The 22,975-nt window shown below is 38.5% G+C and overlaps 2 protein-coding genes across 2 annotated transcripts; both read right to left on the bottom strand.

Moving 5' to 3' along the window:
* Positions 1–10,331: 10,331 nt before the first annotated feature.
* LOC141655441 (uncharacterized) lies at positions 10,332–11,312 on the bottom strand. The gene is made up of 2 exons (XM_074462521.1): positions 10,765–11,312; positions 10,332–10,428 (listed from the first exon to the last, which is right to left on the bottom strand). Exons 1-2 carry the CDS (start codon positions 11,310–11,312, stop codon positions 10,332–10,334), a joined length of 645 nt encoding a protein of 214 aa, XP_074318622.1.
* A 6,218-nt stretch (positions 11,313–17,530) lies between these two features.
* LOC141655439 (uncharacterized) lies at positions 17,531–17,902 on the bottom strand. Its single transcript, XM_074462520.1, has one exon. The coding sequence runs from the start codon at positions 17,900–17,902 to the stop codon at positions 17,531–17,533; it is 372 nt and encodes a 123-aa protein (XP_074318621.1).
* Between the last annotated feature and the right edge of the window lie 5,073 nt (positions 17,903–22,975).

Raw genomic sequence — 22,975 nt, 5'->3', positions numbered from 1 at the left:
TTCCCTCTTTGAGTTCTTGGTAAAGCAACAATGAAATCCATGCTTATGTCCTCCCATGGCTGATTTGGAATCGGTAAAGGAGTATAAGGGCCTGTTTGGAAATAGGATTTTGATTGTTGACAAGGAGCACACCTCTTGATCACATCTTGGACATCCCCAAGCATCTTAGGACAATAGAATTGCTCTTGGAGTATGTCATAGGTCTTTTGAATGCCAAAGTGCCCGGCAAAAGCATTGGAGTGCACTTCCCATATCAATAAACTTCTATAAGGTCCCTTAGGCACACACAATCTGTTTCCAAAGAATAAGAACCCATTTTAAACCAAGTACTTGCTCCCAAGCTTGATTCGGCTAGATTGAAGGAGCTCCCATTCTTCTTTAAATTCCGGATCCTCCACATATAACTCTTTCATGTACTCAAACCCAAGGACCCTTTGCTCCATGAAACTCAACATAATGAACCTCCTAGACAATGCATCAGCCACTATATTATCTTTTCCCTCTATATACTTGCTTGAAAAGTTGAAGGATTGTAGGAACTCCATCTATTTAGCATGCCTATGATTGAGCTTGTGTTGGCCATTAATGTATTTGAGAGCCTCATGATCCGAATGGAGAACAAATGGTTGTGGTTTCTAGTAGTGTCTCCAATGGGTTAAGGCTCGAACAATAGCATAGAACTCCTTATCATAGGTTGAATAATTGAGCTTGGCACCACTCAATTTCTCACTAAAGTAAGCAATGGGTTTGCGTTCTTGCAATAGGACAGCCCCTATGCTAATACCACTAGCATCGCACTCTACTTCAAACAACTTATCAAAATTTGGTAAGGAAAGAATTGGAGACTCACAAAGCATTCCCTTGATAGCTTGGAAGGAGCTCTCGGCCTTATCATTCCACTTGAACTCCCCTTTTTTCATACACTCGGTTATGGGAGCCGTGATGGTGCTGAAATCTTTGATGAACCTCCTATAAAAAGAGGCTAACCCATGAAAGCTTCTTACATCCGTGATATTCTTTGGATTAGGCCATGTTTTGATAGCTTTAACCTTCTCTTGATCAACTAGAATTCCCCGGGCAGAGATGATAAAACCCAAGAATTGGACTTCACTTTGCATAAAAGTGTTGGAGTTAGTGTCCTCCACAATAGTGCGTTTACATAATAAATCTCATTAAAGGAATATCATCAGGATATGTTTTATTATTTGATCCTCGTCAGTTGATTAACGTAAATCGATAACGGTTTGCTAACTAGAGTTTGACGTTATTGTCGTGAGACGGCGGTGATCAACTGACCCTTTTTGGTCACACCTATAGGAACGAACCCCAATTGATAACTAATTAATTGTATGAGATACAATTTATTTAGTCCCTTGATTTATAGACTAAAAGGTTATTCGATTATTTTTAGAGAGATTTCGAGTTTCGAACTCGAGGCACGACAGTTATTATTCAATTATGCGATAATTGAATAATAAATTTTTGGGAGACGGGTTTTAGTTAATTAATTGTTAATTCATTAAAATTGTACTAATTGATTAATGCGATTAATATAAGTACGTAAATAATATGTGTAGCGGTACACGTATATTTACGGAGTGATTTGGACGAAATTAATTCGAAGCATTTAAACATAAAACGATGTTTAAATAAAATTTATACGTATTTGTGGGACAAATATAAGAACAAAAATAGACACGTAAATGGGACATTGGACCGTGTAAATGGAGTGTAGTGGATGATCATAATCATTTTACTTTGCTTGATTTTTCTTCCATAAGTTGTCATGTGATCATTATGCATGTAATAATGAATTGGACAAAAAAATAAGAAAAATCACTCCCTCACTCCACCTCACTCCACCCGCCACTTTCCCTCTTTATACACTCCAATTGTTGTTCATTTTTACACTATACTTTGAACATTTGCATGTGTATATCTTTCATCTCTCTAAAATAATAAAACCCATAATTTACTAAGTTGTTAGTAAAAAGAAAATAATTACTAAGTTTTCTTTAGTAATATTCACATATTATCAAGGGTTAAATTTTACAAGTATCTAATTAATACTTGTAAGATTATTTGGCTATTGTTTTTGGGTGCAACTTGAAGGAGACTTTCTGTTTGAAGGTTTTTCTAGGAGGATCATCCATTATTATTTAGCTCAAGAACAAACTAGATAGATGATCTAGTTTGTGCCCATTTTTACCATAAATATCAATGTAAGGAAATTGTTTTTCCTTAACTTTTATTTTTATGCTTTTATATTTGCATGCATGTTACATAGATCACTAAATGAACATATTATGAGATAATTTGTTTTTAATTAGAGAGTCTAATTAGGATCTATGATCTTTCAAGTGGTATCAGAGCTAGGCTTATAATTTGCATGTTGATTTTAAGCATATTAATAAATTATGAGATAATTTATAAAAACTCAAAAATTGTGTTAGATGCGGTTTTGCCACGAAACTTTTTGGGCATGCATGCCTACTGATCTCAAAAGGTTTGTGGTAAAATTTGGTGATTTATGAAGTTATTTTGCTATTTTTAATGTTTTTTGGTAGAAAATCGAGTCAAAATGCCGTATTTTAGTTAAGAATTAACTAAAAATAGTTAAAAGTTGATTCGGGTCATAAAATATTTATGGTGTTTCATGCATATTTTCTACAGATTGTAAGTAAAATTTCGAAGGTTGGTTTGAAGTTTTGTATGTTTATTGATTTTATGAGATAAAAGTCGATAAAAGCGAAATAAATTAATCATATACTCGAAACATTTGTTCCTGCCCATGATAAATTTATGTAAATTTAAAAATATGATTTTAAAGGTAAAAGTTAAATTTAAAATATGATTTCACCTTGTTTTGATGTTTATTGGTTTTAGTGGTTAAAAACCGATAAATATCGATATTTTTCTTCATAAAATTTTATCCGAATTTTTGGGCAATTTTTCTGACATTTTGGTGTTCTTGAGAGTGTTCCAGAATACTCAATATTTTTGTTTCAATTTTTGGGTAATGTTTCAATTATTTTGGATTTATTACTTAAAAGTTATGATTTTACCGATTAAGTTAGCAAAATATCACCAAATCAAACTAATTATTCATCATTAAATTAGTGAGGACTAATTTTGAGGTCCAAAACAGTTTGAAAAATTAGTTTGGACTTAAATGAGATTTAAGAGTTGATGATTGATTTTTACAAGTTAAAAATCGATTAAATCCACAAAACCGAGATGGATACCAACGATTGATAGATAGGGCGATTTTAAGCATATTTATTTATGTTGAATGAATGATTTTCATCTATTTAAAGTATTTATTTTATTGTACCTAGTATGGCCTAGTTTATTTTAATCGTTATTGCCCGAAATGAATGGGAATAGCGATTTGTTTGTAATTAAATACGATCTCATATCGTCGATTTGTAATTAATTAATAGTTTTATTTATTTTATTAATTAATTAATGTATAATAGGAATAGCTATGTAATTTAAATTGTAATAGTTATTCTTACCGGCGTTTCCAAAAGACGGATTACATCGAGACGGAGTCTATTTTTGGAAGGTGTTCCAAATCCCACAAGAAGGAGCCACTTTTGGAATGAAGAGGCAAGGGACCAAGGAGTTGGTTTCTGATATGTAATAGTCTAGTTTATTTTAACTAGGTGGCCATACTAGGATTATTCATATGCTTGCTTGTTTATTTTCGCGCATGCCAAAATCGCCATTCACATGCATTTTATTTTCGCGTTTGTCAATTCACGTCATTTACATTCACCGACTTAGTTCACTTATAGGTAATTTATGACTAAATTAACAAGATCCCTCACATAACTAAAATTGATATTAGCCTTACCAATTAGTAACACCTATGAATCCCTTGTTCATTAGAGCCACGCTCGCCCAAGCGGGGTGTTCTCTTTTTACCTTGGGTAAGTAGGGTGGTAAACGGTTATCACGCGCCAAAATTGGTTGGACTCAACGGGGTATAAGACGGTCTTGTATTCCGGGGCTACTAGATGAATTTAAGGAAATTCGTCAACCAAGAGTTCTAGAGGTAGAATTAGTCAACCGTTGACTTATCGAATTTACACGATTATGGGATGTTTCGCCCAAGCGATGCTCATTTTTGTTTAATATTTGGGTCTTGGAATCATTTATATAATTTAGTGGGAGATCATTATATAAATGCTAAAACTTGTTAAACATGTTTTCACAAGTAATTTTAAAACAATGGATGTTAATTTTTCCTTATTTGTTGTAGCATTTTAATTCGCAATGGCAACTTCTTCAACTCCATCGACTACTTCACGAGGCAAAGATTCATGGCTAAGGTCCGTAATGGATAAATGTATCTTAAAAGATGACGATAGTAACTTTCTTGAATGGGAATCCAACATCAATAGCGCCGCGTTGTCCGACAACGTGCTCACTTACTTAACCGATGCTCCTCCTATCGAGCCCAGTCCAAAGGCTACATCGGCGGTGCGTACCGCCTATGATGACCATGTGAGGATGTCGAATGATATCAAAAATGTGTTGATATAGTCGATGTCCCCAAAGCTCAAGCTTTCATGCATTTCTTTAAATGCGTACGAGATATTCACTCGTATGATTACTATGTTTTCACAAACACCTAAAGTCCGTCAATACGATGCGGCGGCACGCTTCTTTGAAGCTAAGCTTGAGAGGGGCCAAAAGGTTGGTCCCCATGTGCTAAAAATGGTCGAATATGTCGACATCCTAGAGCGTCTAGGGTGTAAGATTGCTAAGACTCTTGTGGTGGATGTATCCTCCACTCACTTCCCACCAAGTTTGCCCACTTTAGGGTAAACTACAACATGAATGGCATGGATAAGAGTTACCATGAAATTCATGCACTCCTCACCCAATCGAAGACGGATATGGAAGCTAGTGGGAGTGAAAAAGGGGATGTTCTAACCATGAAGTTAAAGAACATGTCCCTTGGAGTTAAAAAGGGAAAGGGGAAGGAAAAGTCCCAATTCAAGAAATCGTCAAAGAAACAAGACAAGGGAAAGGGGAAAGCCGTTGAGAATGGCAAACCCAAGGCAAAAGGTGTCAAACTCTCCGAGGCCGAATGTTTCCATTGTAATGGAAAGGGGCATTATAGGAGTAGTTGTCCCAAATACTTGGAGGATCTCAAGGAAGGGCGTGTGACGCCTATTGAGATGATTTCCTCTCTCTATGTGATAGACGTTAATTATGCTTGCATTTCCACTTGGGTACCTGATACCGGATGTGGCTCTCACCTTTGTTATCATTTGCAGGGTTTAAGGGACGTGCGAGCACTAGCAAAAGGTGATGTGGATCTCCGCATGGGCAATGAAGCTAGAGTAGCGGCCGTTTCCGTGGGGACCTATGTGCTCACTTTAGATAATGGTCTAGAGTTATATTTAAATAAGTGTTATTTTGTACCAACTTTAACCAATAACATCATCTCCATTTTCGCGTTAGACGCGGAAGGCTTTTGTTTTATGATTAAGGACAATAGTTGTACTTTTTCATTGAATGATGTGGTTTATGGCAAGGCCATTTCAATTGGAGGCATTTATGTTTTAAATGATGTTAATAACGTTTATCATGTGGAAACTAAAAAGCTCAAAATGGGTGATCCAAACGAATCCTACCTTTGGCATTGTCGTTTAGGCCACATAAACGAAAGACGCATTAAGAGACTTGCTTCATCAAAAGTGCTCAAACCATTTTATTTCGAATCTTATGGTACATGCGAGTCTTGCCTTTTAGGCAAGATGACTCGTGCACCTTTTGCGGGAAAAGGGACACGAACTAGTGAGGTTTTGGCTCTCATACATACGGATGTGTGTGGACCATTAACCATCACCGCTAGAGGAGGTTTTCACTACTTCATTACTTTTACTGATGACTTGAGTAGATATGGGTATGTCTACTTGATGAAGAATAAAAGTGAAGCTTTTGATAAGTTCAAAGAGTTTCAAAATGAAGTAGAGAACCAATTGGATAAAAGGGTTAAAACCCTACGATCCGATCGTGGTGGTGAATACCTAAATTTTGAATTTGATTCACACCTAAAAGATTATGGTATAATATCACAATGGACACCTCCTGGCACACCACAATTAAATGGTGTGGCCGAAAGGAGAAAACGAACTTTATTAGACATGGTTCGGTCTATGATGAGTCGAACCGAGCTTCCTGATTCATTTTGGGGTTTTGCCCTCTTGTCTGCAATATTTTCACTAAATCGAAGCCCGACTAAAGCGGCCGATAAGACTCCATATGAGATATGGACAGGGAAAGTCCATCATTTGTCATTTATGCGCATTTGGGGTTGCGAAGCGTACGTCAAGATCAAGTCTGACAATAAACTTGCACCCAGGTCTGACAAATGTCTTTTTGTAGGATATCCAAGGGAAACACGTGGCTATTACTTCTACAATAAACACGAGAACAAAGTGTTTGTAGCTCATGATGCTGTCTTCCTAGAAAAGGAGTTTATTTCTAGGAGACAGAGTGGGAGAAAATTTGAACTTGACGAAGTTCGAGAGCCACAAACCGAGAATGAGGTAGATGAGAACGTGGAGGATAGCATTTCCTCTTCCTCTTAAACGGTAATTGTTCCTAGAATGTCAAGTAGGATTTCTAATCCACCTGACCGCTACCTTGGTAACATCGAAGAGGAAGGTGTTTTGTTACTTTTGGAAAGTGATGAACCCACTACCTACAAATCGGCCATGTCTTGTCCCGACTCCTCGCTTTGGCTAGAAGCCATACGGTCCGAAATAGATTCCATGTACGAGAACAAAGTATGGGACTTGGTGTATTTACCTGAGGGAGTGCGACCCCTTCAGTGTAAATGGATATATAAAATTAAGCTCGGCGTGGATAAACATATAGATGTTTACAAAGCTAGATTGGTGGCAAAAGGTTTCACCCAAGTTCATGGTTTACACTATGACGAAACTTTCGCTCCAGTCGCTATGCTTCGGTCAATTAGGATAATCTTAGCGGTTGTCACATTTCATGATTATGAGATTGGCAAATGGATGTCAAAACCGCCTTCTTAAAAGGGATTCTAGAAGAGGAAGTGTACATGATACAACCTGAAGGTTTTATGGATACATCTAACCCTAAGAAGGTGTGTAAGCTCAAGAAGTCCATCTATGGTCTTAAGCAAGCATCTCGGAGTTGGAACCATCGCTTTGATCATGTCATTAAACAATACGGTTTCACTAGAAGTGTTGAAGAACCGTGTTTATACATGAAGTTTATTGGGAGTAAAGTTGCATTCCTTGTCCTATATGTGGATGACATATTGCTCATCGGGAATGATGTTCCATCGCTCACTTCCGTTAAGGAGTGGCTAGGGAAACACTTCCAGATGAAGGACTTGGGAGAGGCACAATGAATCTTGGGTATCCGGATCTATAGGGATAGGTCCAAAAGGATACTAGCATTGTGTCAAGAAGCTTATATTGACAAAGTTCTTGACCGGTTCAATATGAAAGAATCCAAGAGAGGATTTCTACCTATGGGCCAAGGGATTACTTTGAGCAAGTCACAGTCTCCCTCTACCCCTAAGGAGATTGAACACATGAAGACCGTCCCATATGCTTCCGTTGTTGGGTCTATCATGTATGCTATGATTTGCACTCGTCCCGACGTTGCGTATGCCTTGAGCATAACAAGTCGTTATCAAGCCAAGCCTGGTGAGAGTCACTGGATAGCCGTAAAGAACATCCTTAAGTACTTGAGAAGGACTAAGGATTCGCTCTTAGTGTTTGGAGGAGAAACTGAGTTGCGTGTAAGAGGTTACACAGACGCAAGTTTCCAAGCCGATCGAGATGATATGAAATCCCAATCCGGCTATGTGTTTATGCTAAATGGAGGAGATGTTTGCTGGAAGAGCTTCAAGGAAAGCGTTACCGCGGATTCTACAACAGAGGTTGAGTACCTTGCAGCGTCTGAGGCTGCAAAGGAAGCTATTTAGATTAGGCAATTCATGGAGGGACTAGGAGTAGTCCATTCCGACGAAGATCCGATCACTCTATATTGTGATAACAAATGAGCTATTTTTCAAGCCAAAGAGCCGAAGTCTAGTAACAAATCTAGACACATTGAAAGGAAATACCATGTAATTAGAGATTATGTGGAAAGGAAGGAAATTGACATTTGTAAGGTTGGGACAGATGATAATATTGTTGATCCTTTAACCAAGCCTTTATCAAAGGCTAAGCATGATGGTCATGTCATCGAAATGGGATTGAGACGAATACCAGATTTTCTTTAGATTATGGATATGTAATAATTGGAGAGTGTATCTCTTATTTTATATATATGATAATCACATTCATTGTTTTTGCATTCATTTTTTTATGAATCTTTTATTTAGTGTGACTAAATTTTTAATACCTTGTTTATCTGAATAAGTTGTGGAGACAATGTTGAACACTATTCAAGTGAATAAGATGAACATTGTATTTTGTCCCTAGTCACTTAATGAGGTGACGTCTCGGAGTCACTAGATTGTAAGTCGATTGATGGTTGTTCAACACCATGAGGTCATACGTGATGACTAGTCGATTATATAGGCAGAGTGTGTGACACTTTGCCGAACAGTGATCATTTAGAGAGTCCCTAAGTTCTATTATAGACGCCTAGTCATGGCAGGGATCTCTAAGATGTTCCTATGAGTCGATTCTTTTGACTGGAGACTATTATCCAAGTCAATGCAGTTTCTGAGTGACTTTGGGTTTTGTCCTAGGTCGTGCCATGAAAGGAGGCTAAAAGGACATCTTCTGAGTCATGATGAGCTGTATTGGGCAAAGATAGATAGGGCATACAGGAATTGTCCACCCACGTTGAGTAACTATATCTCAAGGCCACTCGAGGAGTTAATGACTACAAATGCGTGGCCACGCTCGGAAGTAATATGTGGGAGATTTTCCGTTCAGATAATCACACTCCTGATCGAGAAAACCACTCGCGATATGTTCATGTGCAAGTGCGACCTGAAAGACACCTTGCATTTAGTGGGAGATTAAAATGGACAAGAGAATTGGTCGCGCACACCTTGTGTTGGACAAGTGGGAGATTGTTGGAGTTAGTGTCCTCCACAATAGTGCATTTACATAATAAATCTCATTAAAGGAATATCATCAGGATATTTAATTATTTGATCCTCGTCAATTGATTAACATAAATCGATAACGGTTGGCTAACTAGAGTTTGACGTTATTGTCGTGAGACGGCGGTGATCAACTGACCCCTTTCGGTCACACCTATAGGAACGAACCCCAATTGATAACTAATTAATTGTATGAGATACAATTTATTTAGTCCCTTGATTTATAGACTAAAAGGTTAGTCGATTATTTCTAGAGAGATTTCGAGTTGCGAACTCGAGGCACGACAGTTATTATTTAATTATGCGATAATTGAATAATAAATTTTTGGGAGACGGGTTTTAGTTAATTAATTGTTAATTCACTAAAATTGTACTAATTGATTAATGTGATTAATATTAGCACGTAAATAATATGTGTAGCGGTACACGTATATTTACGGAGTGATTTGGACGAAATTAATTGGAAGTATTTAAACATAAAACAATGTTTAAATAAAATTTACACGTATTTGTGCGACAAATATAAGAACCAAAATGGACCCGTAAATGGGACATTGGACTGTGTAAATGGAGTGTAGTGGATGATCATAATCATTTAACTTTGCTTGATTTTTCTTCCATAAGTTGTCATGTGATCATTATGCATGTAATAATGAATTGGACAAAAAAAAAAAAGAAAAATCACTCCCTCACTCCACCTCACTCCACCCGCCACTTTCCCCCTTTATACACTCCAATTGTTGTTCATTTTTACACTACACTTTGAACATTTGTATGTGTATATCTTTCATCTCTCTAAAATAATAAAACCCATAAATTACTAAGTTGTTAGTAAAAAGAAAATAATTACTAAGTTTTCTTTAGTAATATTCACATATTATCAAGGGTTAAATTTTACAAGTATCTAGTTAATACTTGTAAGATTATTTGGGTGTTGTTCTTGGGTGCAACTTGAAGGAGACTTTCTTTTTGAAGGTTTTTCTAGGAGGATCATCCATCGTTATTTAGCTCAAGAACAAACTAGATAGGTGATCTAGTTTGTGCCCATTTTTACCATAAATATCAATGTAAGGAAATTGTTTTTCCTTAACTTTTATTTTTATGCTTTTATATTTGCATGCATGTTACATAGATCACTAAATGAACATATTATGAGATAATTTATTTTTAATTAGAGAGTCTAATTAGGATCTATGATCTTTCAAAAAGAACACGTCTCTAGCTTGCCATACAACTTGTGCTCCCTAAGAGTTTCAAACAACACTTGCAAATGCTTGAGGTGCTCTTCCTTGGATAGACTATAGACCAAGATATCATTAAAGTAAACAACCACAAATCTGCCCAAGTAAGGCCTAAGTACCTCGGTCATGAGTATAATGAAGGTACTTGGTGCATTAGAAAGACCAAAGGGCATCACAAGCCACTCATATAACCCATGCTTAGTTTTGAAAGCCGTTTTCCATTCATCTCCTTCCTTGATCCTTACATAGTGGTAGCCTTGCCTTAAATCAATCTTTGAAAACAATTGAGCTCCACTAAGCTCATCCCAGATGTCATCAAGCCTAGGCATGGGGTACCTATACTTGATGGTAATGTTGTTGATGGCTCTACTATCCGTACACATCCTCCAAGACCCATCTTTCTTTGGCACTAAGAGGGCCGGGACAGGACACGGACTAAGGGACTCCCTCACAAAGCCTTTTCTCACAAGCTCTCTAATTTGTTGTTGTAGTTCTTGAGTAGCTTTAGGATCACTTCTATAGTCAGCCTTGTTTGGTAATGTAGCACCCGGAATAAAATCAATTTGATGCTCAATGCCCCTAAGAGGAGGCAAGCCACTTGGAAGCTCATTTGGGAACACATCTTCATAGGATTGGAGACGCTCTTGGACCTCTTTAGGTAGTGAAATATTCTGCCCAAAAGACACATCTTTTACAACAAGAGCATATACATCTTCATCACCCTTTAACTCTTGGAACATCTCAGCCTCATTGATCAACAATACCTCTCTTGAAGGCTCAAGCATGGATGGTGGTGTAGTGTGCTTAAGGACGGGTGGAAGTGGTGTTAGAATGACCTTTCTTAAGCCAAACTTGAAGGTGTAAGTGTTGTCTCTCCCATGGTGTACCGAATCCCTATTAAACTCCCAAGGTCTACTAAGAAGAAGATGGCAAGCATCCATAGGTAGACATCACAAAGATCCTCATCCGAATAGTTCTTACCAATGGAGAAGGACACTAGGCATTGCTTATCCACTCTAACTTCAGCCCCTTTGTTAAGCCACCTCAATTTATCAGGATTAGGATGATCTTGTGTAGGTAATGATAGCTTCTCAATAAGATTACTAGAAGCCACATTGGTACAACTCCCCCCATCAATGATAAGATTGCAAACTCTTCCCTTAATGGTGCACCTAGACCTAAAAATTTGTTGTCTTTGGTCCATTTCCAAGGGTTGGGGTTGGGTATGCATCACTCTCCAAGTAACCAAGTTAAGACCCGCATCCGGCATGACCACATCAGCCTCCTCATGGTCTGTCCCCTCCTCATCCTCATCACACACAGGGATCTCATCATCAGCCCAATGGACCACTTCAAAGCTACTAAGGGCTCTCTTGGTTGGGCATTCTCTAGCAAAGTGACCATAACCTTAGCATTGGTAATATTTTTTTAGAGGCATTGTCTTTTTTTTATGTGGTTTCGGGTGCTTTTCCTTTGTCAAAGTATAGAGGGTTTGTTTTGAGAAGTGGGTTCATTAATTTTGACACCGGTTGGGGGTTTGTATGGGGAGGTTTTGGCGGCTGGTTTAGTTGTTGTGGCCTTCCCCTTACCCAATTTCTCAACCCTTAAAGCCAAGTTGACGGCTTCATCAAAGGACCATACTTGTTGTATTCGAACCTTATGAGCAATCTTAGCATCTAAACCTTCAACAAACCTAGCAATCTTTTGTTCGGGCTTTTCATTGAGTTCACATTGCAAAGTAAGTTGTTCAAAGTGTCTAAGATATGACTCAAGTGGTTGTTGGTCTTATTTAAGTTGTGTGAGCTTAATGAAAATGTCTTGGGTGTACTCTTTAGGTATAAACTTCTCATTAAGCTTTTTTTTCAGTTTTAACCAAGACTTAGTAGGTTCCTTACCCTCCCTTCTTCTCTGATTTTTTAAGTTCTCATACCAAAGGGAAGCATAGCCTTTGAGTTTCAAGATTGCAACTTTAAAAGCTTTGCTATCGAAATAACCTTTAAACTCAAAGACACTTTTAATGGTCCTAAACCAATCTAACAAATCCTCGGGGTTTAAACTACAATGAAAATCATGAATATCTACCTTTAAGTCTTTGTTGGGCTCTCCTTGAAATGCCTCGGCCATGGAATCCTTCGAATCTGAAAATGCCTCTTCCTCACGGCCACCATGAGCTCGTCCTCCCCCCATGAGGCCACGGCCTCTACCCCTGCCTCTAGGTGGTCTCCCACTCCTTGTTGGTGTTGGAATGTTAGCCATTATGGTGTTGAAAGCATCTAGTAACAAGTCGCATTTTTCAGAAAGTTGTGTCATTTGGCCCTCAATTCCGGTGAGCCTCTCTTCACTCATGGTTGGTTTTTGTATTTTTAAAGTAGTTGGGGTATAATGAACTCACAAAGAAAGGCTTTTCCCAAGACTAACACAACAATGTAATTACGTTATAACCTAGGCTCTTGGTACCAATTTGAAGTAAAACATAAAAGACTCGATTTTGGACAGAAATTATGCATGAAAATGGATGCTCAAATGCTAAGAGTTGAGTGAATGGGATATGAATTAAACCAAACACAAAGCCAAGGTTTAAGACTACGAGCTTGTCCAAGCATCTAGCAAGAACTCACTCAGCCCCTAGCACTAAGCAAAGGATGGTTTTCTTGCACTAAGCAAAGAATTTAAGAGAGAAAAACTAGGTTTTCACTTGTATTAAGGTTCAATCAAATCTGAAGTTCTCTTGTATGTAGCTTGGTTTATATTGACCAAGGCTTACAATCTTGACCTTTGATTATAAGTTACATCCAAGGGACCCAAATTAAGCTGTTATATTACAAGAAAAACGGCAGCCGATCGATGCCTTACACAATGCTGAAATTGAAAATGACATAAAGCAAGCAAAGAAATGATAAAGTAAACTAATAGTCCAACCCTCCTTGTTTGTTAGCTCAACTCCTTATTTATGATATATAGACTGATTTGAAGGCCTTGTGGAACCATGTAAGGCTCTTCTGCAGCTCCCAAAAGTCCTTTGAGCTTTGTTGGATCAAACGAGGAAAGTTTGAAAGCGACATTTAGCTCATTGTTCAAAACCGGTTCCCCTTGTACCTTTGCAATGATTCTTCAAATAGTTTCTGAATGGTAACTCTTGGAGATAAAAGATCCTACACAAAAACATCCCAAACTCACCCAAGATAAGAATAAGGATGGTTGGAGCCATGACTTCTTAGACGGTTTTGGAGTTAGACCTCAAATTAGGACGAGGTCTAAAACCGAGTTAAATAGGGGTTTGCACGGTTTGATTCTTTTCACTTTTGTAGTGTAATACCCTAGGACAATTACTATTCCAAGGTAGAACAGGCTGATTTGGATGACTCTTTGGATTTTGGACTGGTGATTGGATATAACTATGACCTTAAGCTCCACAAAAAAGTACAGGAAACTAAAGATAATAATTTAATAAATTTAAGACTCAAATCCACAGCAAGGCACAGGATTAAGACTCAAACTTGAAACAACACAACTGAATGAATCCACAGCAGTGCACAGGATTGACTCAATTATGCCAACAGAGTTTATTCAACTAACTATAGCAAGGCGCAAGTTAGTTAACAGGCATGGACTCAAACTACAGCAACGCACAAGTTTGAAAGTTGAGAGAATTCTCAAGGTTTAATTTTTCATTCTTCGAAAGTCTGCTGAATTCAGTAGAAGCTTGGCCCTTATATAGGCCAGCTTTAGGTTATAGTTCTGAGTTCGATTGATCCAAGGGCTACAAATCCATCTAGGAAACATACAATATAAAATAAATATATTATAAAGGGAGTCAACTTAAAGCAAGGTGAAATCAGAGGTGAAACAGGTGAATGTCAGTCCCCCTTTATCTTGTTCTGGTGCAAGCTTCTTGTTCTGATGCAGTTCTGTGGTGGTGATCTTTTTAGAGTTTCAAAAACTCTAATTATCTTTATTGTTTAGCTTGCTGGGCAAACCTGCATTCTTCCAGCTCTTTACTTTAGCCTTTGTCTGAACAGTTAAGGAAAGGGTATAGTGACATTAATAGTGACATTCCTCCTACTTCTCATTTGCCTTCTTCTTGTTATTTGGTTGCTAGTACTGAACTAACTAAGCTGGATTAACCCTGGATTTCTACCTCCTGGAGTTTAGTTGAGTGTTCTATCTGCTGGCTAGGTAGGCAGCTGATAGCTAGACCTTGTCATCCTCCTGAAAGCCTGAGCATTGCCTGAACTGGAACCTGGTTGACCCTAGCTCTAAGCTCGGGCTAGAATCAACTGAGCCCTGTATGTCAGCTCCTGCTTCATCCTCCCCTGGTTGAAAAGAGCTTGACCTCAAGCCTGGTTCCTCTTTATCCTCTGACTCTCCATCTTACGGGCTTGGATCCCCAATATTGAATGTTCCATGCACTCCATAGTCACCAGGAAGGTCAATCTTGTAAGCATTTGGACCAACCTTCTCAATGACCTCAAATGGACCATCATCTCTTGGCATTAGCTTGCTCTTCCTCTTGGCTGGGAACCTTTCCTTTTTTAGGTGGATCCATACTAAGTCCCCTGGCACAAATTCCTTCTTCTTCCTTGTGACCCTGGTCTGTTTCCGGTAGGATTCATTAGCCTTCTCAATCTGCCTCCTGACTACAGCATGCAATTTCATCATCTGTTCTGCCTGCTTCTTTGCATCATAGCTCATTTCTTCCTTAGCACACTTGACAGATCTAAGGGCATTAAAGGATTGACCCCATAGACCACCTCAAATGGACTATGACCAGTTGCAGATGCTGGTGCCCTGTTGAAGGCAAATTTGGCCTAGGATAGCTTCAAATCCCAATCTTTCAGGGTCTTGTTAACAATGCACCTCAGAAACTTTCCCAATGTTTTGTTTGTGACCTCAGTCTGGCCATCTGTTTAAGGGTGGTGAGAGGTACTGAATAGCAACCTGGTGTTTAGCAGCCTTCATAAGGTTTTCAAGAAGTAGCTCATAAACTTCACATCCCTATCAGATACAATGGTTTTAGGAACACCATGTAGCCTGACTATCTCCTTCAGGTAGATTTCAGCAATACTTGCAGCATCCTCAGTATTCTTGCAAGCTATGAAATGAGCCATCTTGCTGAACCTGTCAACAACCACCATTATAGAGTCATTGCCCCTCTGGGTCCTAGGCAATGGCACCATGAAATCTATACTAACATCCTCCATAGGCTTGTTAGGCACTGGCAATGGAGTGTAAGGCCCAGCCCGAAAAGAACTTTTGGCCTGTTGATACACAGAACACCTTCTCAGGGAAATCTGAACATCCCCATCATTTTGGGCTAATAAAACTGGTCCTGTAATATTTCCAATGTCTTCTGGACCCCAAAGTGTCATCTTAGTCCACTAGAGTAGACTTCCTTGATCAACAGGTCCATGTAGGAGCCTCTTGGAACACACAGCTTATTCCCATGGAATAAGAACCCTTTCTACAGTAAGAATTTAGTTCCCTGAACCCTGGTTCCCTCAATTTGAATTTGCCAATCTTCATAGAAGTCAGGGTCATCTTTGTAATGTTCCTTCATGAATTCATAATCAAGCACCCTTTGTTTCATGACTGTTAGTAGGGAATGCCTCCTTGACAAGACATCAACAATAATGTTTTGCTTGCCTTCTTTATACTTGCTTGAAAAGGTGAAGGACTGTATAAATTCAACCCACTTAGCATGCTAGTGGTTCAACTTGTGCTGGCCACTGATATACTTTAAGGCTTCATGATCTGAGTGCAGCACAAATGGTTTAGGTTTGAGATAATGGCTCCAATGCATAAGAGCCCTGACAAGAGCATAGAACTCCTTGTCATAAGTGGAGTAACTCAGCTTGGCCCCATTCAGCTTCTCACTGTAATATGCCACATGGTTCTTCTCCTGAATGAGAACAGCTCATATACCCACACCACTGGCATTACATTTAACTTCGAACAAACAGTTGAAATCAGGTAACCTGAGGATAAGTGCTTCACACAGCAGCTTCTTGATGTTTCTGAAGGCCTGCTGGGCACTTTCGGTCCACTTAAACTCTCCTTTCTTCATGCATTCAGTGATAGGAGCAGTGATGGCACTGAAATTCTTGATGAATCTCCTATAAAAGGAAGCAAGGCCATAGAAATCCCTTACTTCAGTAATGTTTTGAGGAACAGGCCAAGACTTAACTGCCTCAATCTTGTCTTGGTCCACAGAGATCCTTCTCCCAGAGATTATATATCCCAAGAATTTTAACTCAGTTGTCAGGAATGTACACTTCTCTAGTTTACCGAACAGCTTGCTGTTCCTTAGGATTTTGAACACAGAGTCAAGGTGACTCAGATGCTCATCTTTATTTTTAATGTAGATCAGGATATCATCAAAGTACACCACAGCAAACCTGCCCAAGCATGGCCTCAGCACTTCAGTCATCAACATCATGAATGTGCTAGGTTCATTGGACAATCCAAATGGCATTACAAGCCACTCATACAACCCTTGCTTTCTTTTGAATACAGTTTTCCATTCATCTCCCTCCCTGATCCTTAATTGATGGTAACCTTGCCTGAGATCAATCTTGGAGAAGACCCTGGCACCACTCAACTCATCAAGCATGTCATCCACTCTGGGAATTGGAAATCTGTATTTAACAGTTATATTGTTGATAGCTCTGCTGTCTATGCACATCCTCCAGGTGTCATCTATCTTGGGTACCAACAAGACTGGTACAACACAAGGGCTTAATGATTCCCTTACAAATCCCTTAGCCATCAACTCATCAATTTGTCTTTTCAATTCTCTGGTAGCATCAAGATCACACCTGTAGGCAGGTCTGCTAGGGAGTACAGATCCTAGCACAAGGTCAATCTGGTGCTCAATGCCTCTCAAGGGCGGCAATCCACTGAGTAGCTCAGTAGGAAACACATTTTGGTACTGCTCAATCAATGGTTTAACCCCATCAGGAACCTGAGGTTCCTCCCTGTCTGTAATCTCCTTTAACAGCAGGATAAGAACAGGTTGCTCTTGCTGTATTTCCTTAATCATCCCTACTTCAGACAAGAATAAGACCCCATTGAGTCCATCAGTCATACTGGGACTTCCATAACTCTTTTGTTTAGGAGGTAGAGGAGTCAGGGTTATCTTCCTGCTACCCTGCCTAGAGGATTAGGTGTTTCTCCTCCCTTGATGAACTGAGTTCTTATCAAATTCCCATAGCCTGCCTAAGAGTAGATGATAGGCATCCATAGGAACCACATCACACAGAATCTCATCCTTGTAAACATTCTCAATTGAAAATGGGACCAAGCATTGCTTGTCAACCCTGACCTCGGTTCCTTTTCTCAACCACCTGAGCTTGTAAGGGTGTGGGTGCTCCTGAGTGCTGAGATTCAGTTTCTTAACCAAGGTGATAGATGCTACATTAGTACAGCTTCCTCCATAAATGATCAGGTTACACACTCTACCCTGAATGGTGCACCTGCTCCTGAAAATCAGGGAACTTTGATCCTCTTTAAATGGTGCTTGCTGAGAGTGCATCACTCTCCAAAGGACAAAACGTGGCCTGTATCAGGGTGAGCCAAGATCATATCCTGACTAGGCCCTTCCTCAATAGATGTCTCTTCCCCACTAAGATCCTCCTGTTTAGCCATAAATATCCCATCTCTCTCCCACTCTTCCACTTCCATGGCTGTCATTGTTCTCTTATAAGGACAATCCTTCCTGAAATGACCAAAACCCTGACACTGGAAACACTTGATCATGTTCTCAGTTGGGGTTGGGTTAGGCTTTGGGTCCAGGACTCCTTTTCCTTTATCAGGTATGGGTTGGGCTGCAGGCTTAGGTGTCTCACTAATCCTGACACTAGTGTAAGGCCTGAACACAGGTCTAGTAGTAGGTTTAGGTACTATGGGTTTAGTCTATCCCATATTTTCAACTCTAAATGATAAGTTGACAATATCATCATAAGACCACAGAGGTTGTATCCCAACCTTTCTAGCAATACCCTTATCTAAGCCTTCCAAGAACCTAGCAATCGTTTGCTCAGGTTTCTCATTAATCTCACACTGTAAGGTCAATTGCTCAAACTCCCTCAGGTAGACCTCAATGGGTCTCTCATCTTGCCTAAGTTTGGACAGTTTAATAAAGAGATCTTGAGTATAATCTTTGGTGACAAACTTACCCAGCATCTTTTTTCTTAAGCTTAGACCAAGACCTAAGTGGTTATTACCCTTCCCTAATCCTTTGGTGTTTCAAATTATCATACCATAGAGAAGCATAACCTTTTAATTTCAAGATAGAAATTTTAAAGGCTTTGATATCAGTGTAACGTTTATACTCAAAGATTTTCTCAATATCCCTAATCCATTATAACAAATCATCAGGATTTAGGCTACCAGAAAATTCAAGGATTTCTACCTTTAGATGCTTGTCTGTGTGTTCAGGAACCTCCTCTGGAGTCCTGTTGCTTTCTTCAGAATCTGACTCATACTCATGTATTGGTTGTCCTCTCCCTGCTCCCACAAAGAAGCCTCTGCCTTTTCCTCTTCCTCTGGCAGGTGGCTGTCTTCTTAGATCATGGTTTGGAAACCTCTCAATTACTGTGTGGACAGCATTGAGTAGTGTATCCACATTTTCTACAAGAGTTTCTGTCCTGGTTTCAATGCCAGTAAGAGTCTCTTCACTCATGGTTGTTTTTGTGTTTTTGTTGTAGGTAGGGATAATGAACTCACACTTCTCTCAACCCAAGACTAACATAAAGGTGGAATTGTGTTATAACCTGGCTCTGGTTACCAATTTGTAGTGTAATACCTTAGGGCAGTTACTATTCTAAGGAAAAACAGGCTAATTTGGATGACTCTTTGGATTTTGGACTGGTGACTGCATATAACTATGACCTCAAGTTCCACAGCAAGGCACAGGAAACTTAAGATAATAATTTAATAAATTTAAGACTCAAATCCACAGCAAGGCACAGGATTAAGACTCAGACTTGAAACAACACAACTGAATGAATCCACAGCAGTGCACGGGATTGACTCAATTATGCCAACAGACTTTGTTCAACTAACTACAGCAAGGCACAAGTTAGTTAGGCCTGGACTCAAACTACAGCAATGCACAAGTTTGAAAGTTGAGAGAATTCTCAAGGTTTAATTTTTTATTCATCAAAAGTCTGCTGAATTCAGTAGAAGCCTGGTCCTTATATAGGTCAGCTTTAGGTTATAGTTCTGAGTACGATTGATCCAAGGGCTAAAAATCCATCTAGGAAACATACAATATAAAATAAATATATTCCAAAAGGAGTCAACTTAAAGCAAGGTGAAATCAGTTCAGTCCCTTTTGTCTTGTTCTGGTGCAGGCTTCTTATTCTGATGCAGGTCTGTGGTGGTGCTCTTTTTAGAGTTTCAAAAACTCTAATTGTCTTTGTTGTTTAGTAAAAAGGTGTTGGGCAAACCTGCATTCTTCGAGCTCTTCACTTTAGCCTTTGTCTGAACAGTTAAGGAAAGGTGATAGTGACATTGATACTGACATTCCTCCTACTTCTCATCTGCCTTCTTCTTGTTATTTGGCTGCTAGTACTGAACTAACTAAGCTGGATTAACCCTGGATTTCTACCTCCTGGAGTTTAGTTCAGGGTTCTATCAACAACAAAGAGCAATTTAACTATCAATTCATCAATATGATCCCCCTTCTAACAACCTAGATCCCCATTCACCTTAGATTAGAGGTGTAGCTACGCATAATAGAGGGAACAACAATAATAATAATAGTAAAGGAAAACATAATTAAAAGCATAGAAGATGAACAAGCAATTGAATTATTAATAATTAAGGAAAGATTAGAAACAATACCGTAATAATAATGAAGAACAAGCTTAGAAGATCCGAACAGTAAAAATAAAACTAAAACTAAGAGTATTTAAGAGTTTCTAGGGTAATATAAAGCGTAGCTAGGTAAAATAATGCGTAAATAAACATAGGGTACGAATTGGGTATTTATTGTAAAACACAACCGACTTATGGAAATTGCGAAAAATCCCTGAGAATATAGGATCCTCGATCGAGCCTAGGTGCACTCGATCGAGTACACTACTTCCTCGATCGAGCCTAGGTGGGATTGATCGAGTATCCACTTTATTTCTATCTTTTCTTCGTGTTGTCTTCTTAACTTCTCTTCCTTTATTCTTCTAAATTCCCGTGCCATGCTTCGTGCATTCCTTCATGCCCACTCCGCGATGCCCATTTCATTCCTTTGCTCCTCAAATGCATCATTCCTGCATTAAACATCAAATAGCGGAAGTAACAACATTCTAACATAAAAGGCATGTATTTAATATAAATTAGTACGAAAACCGTATCAAAAGTAACTAAGGGGAGGCATAAATATGCATATAATTATGACTCATCAAACTCCCCCAAACCATCTCTTTGGTTGTCCTCAAGCAAAGCATCACACATAACATAAGGCAATCATACAAATGGCAAACAAATAACTCGGAGCTAATGTTTAATGCATACAAATCCCGAGCTATCCATAACTGTAACAAAGCAATAACCAAAGTGTACCAATAAAACAAATTCAAAGGTACGGGAAATAGAAAACGTAGCTCAAGTCTCATGTCGCCATACTATAGACAAATGCCAAATACCTTTCGATCTTGCAATACAAATTAGTCGGATTATCGCGGATTCACTCATGCACTCATAAGTATGTAAGGGTGATTTATATGTGAAGATAGAAATAAGTAAAAACATTCACTCAACTTATGAAACATGCATCCAATCTAATGTGATAGAGATTTTCCCAACTAGTATGCATCCAATATGTAGACACAAGTACATGTATCAAGGACAATAAAGGTGGCAAATGGGTTAAAGGGATAGAAATGGTTTGTGCCAAAGCACGCTATGGATATGTGGAGCTAAGACGGTAGTCGCAGCGCTAAACCAAAACCAATTCTAGACAAAAGTAAGCATGAATACAACCCATCTAGAGAAATCATCTCAACTTTACAACACATGAGAGCTTATGAGGTACTCTCCAAATATGCATTAGCTAGACTCTAGTAACATCCTTTCGATCCTTGACAAAACCAAAATGAAGCAATCAATTCCTTTTTCTTTTTTTTTTTCAATTCATTTTTTTTTCTTTTCCGATTTTTTTCTCTCTTTTTTTTCTCTTTTCTTTTGCTTCATATTTTTTCTTTTTCCAACACAAGGATACAACACAATCGCTAAAAAGTACTTTGTTATACCCAAATGACAATAATAAGTCCCAACCCAACCATAATAGCAAAATAGACATGATAAACAAGCAACTGCGACAGTCCCGATAAGGTAGGCAAATTCTTGGATTGTAGCTTCATAGGATGTAATTTAAAGTTGGCTACAAGGGTTCAAACGGGCTAAACAAAAGGTAATGTAAGGCTTATTTGAACGGTAAGAACCGCCTATCCACATGTACTTAGTCAAATGAAAGCAATAAAAGTATCAAGAAATCAATGTCATACTTATGCAGTTTGATATTACATATTTCACAAGGAGAAACCACACTCAAGCCTAATTAGCAATGAGACCAGTTTATTGATGTTACTTGCCTAGGAAGCTCTATAGACCTCATAATTTAAGTAGTTTACCAACATAATTTTGTCAAATCTAATTAGCATAAGGCATGTCAATACGGTCAAGACTCGAGTTATGAGCTTTGTTTTCATGAATAACGGGTCAAAACAATGTACATGGACAACTATTTGGGATTCAAATGCAAAAACAATGCAATTTAACATCATTGTTATTAAATTCACCAAGACTCGACCTAAAACAAAGTAAAGACATGTTTTTGGATTTTGAATTATTTTTTTAATTTTTATGAGATTTTTGATATAAAAGCACACAATGATAAGTAAATCACACAACATAAATAAACACTCCTCCCCCCCAAACCTAAATGTCACAGTGTCCTCATTGTGACGTCTACATCATAGCAATCACACAACAATTTTCAGCAACCTAAAGGACACAACTAACAAAAGGAATGGAAAAAAATAGAGATAATACAATAAAAGTAGATACAAGGGAAGAGAATATCGGGTAAGAGCATAGGAGTTCCCCCAAACCAGCTGGAAAAATAGGGGAAATGACCAACCGCGCAATTACATCATCATCATCTAGCTACGTTTAAACCCAAAATGCTTGGATACTCGATCGAGTAAGGCTGGGCTCAAACGAGTATCTAGTTGACGAACCAGTTTTCTGTATTTAAGACAAATGCCCATACAAATCACAATCAATACAACTTAATGTTGGAAAATGTGTCCTCAACAATAGTGCGATCACGTGATTTAAAATCATAATTAAATCTCATATCAAGAATACGAAAGGGATAATTCTTTATATAGTCAACTGATCATCATTAATCGGTAATGATTGGTTAACTAGAGTTTGACATAACTGTCGTATGACGGTGGTGGTCAGTTGATCCCTTTAGGTCACACCTATAGGATGAGGCCCAAATATATATTTAATTAATTGTATGCGATACAGATTAATTAATTCCTTAATTATGGGAGTGTGATTTTGCGTCTTATTGTAATGTGATTAAATAAGATTT

Source organism: Silene latifolia, chromosome 5 (assembly GCF_048544455.1).
Source record: "Silene latifolia isolate original U9 population chromosome 5, ASM4854445v1, whole genome shotgun sequence".
Lineage (NCBI taxonomy): Eukaryota > Viridiplantae > Streptophyta > Magnoliopsida > Caryophyllales > Caryophyllaceae > Silene > Silene latifolia.
The sequence above is the reverse complement of the archived record's forward strand: the minus strand, read 5'-3'. Positions and strand labels throughout refer to the sequence as shown.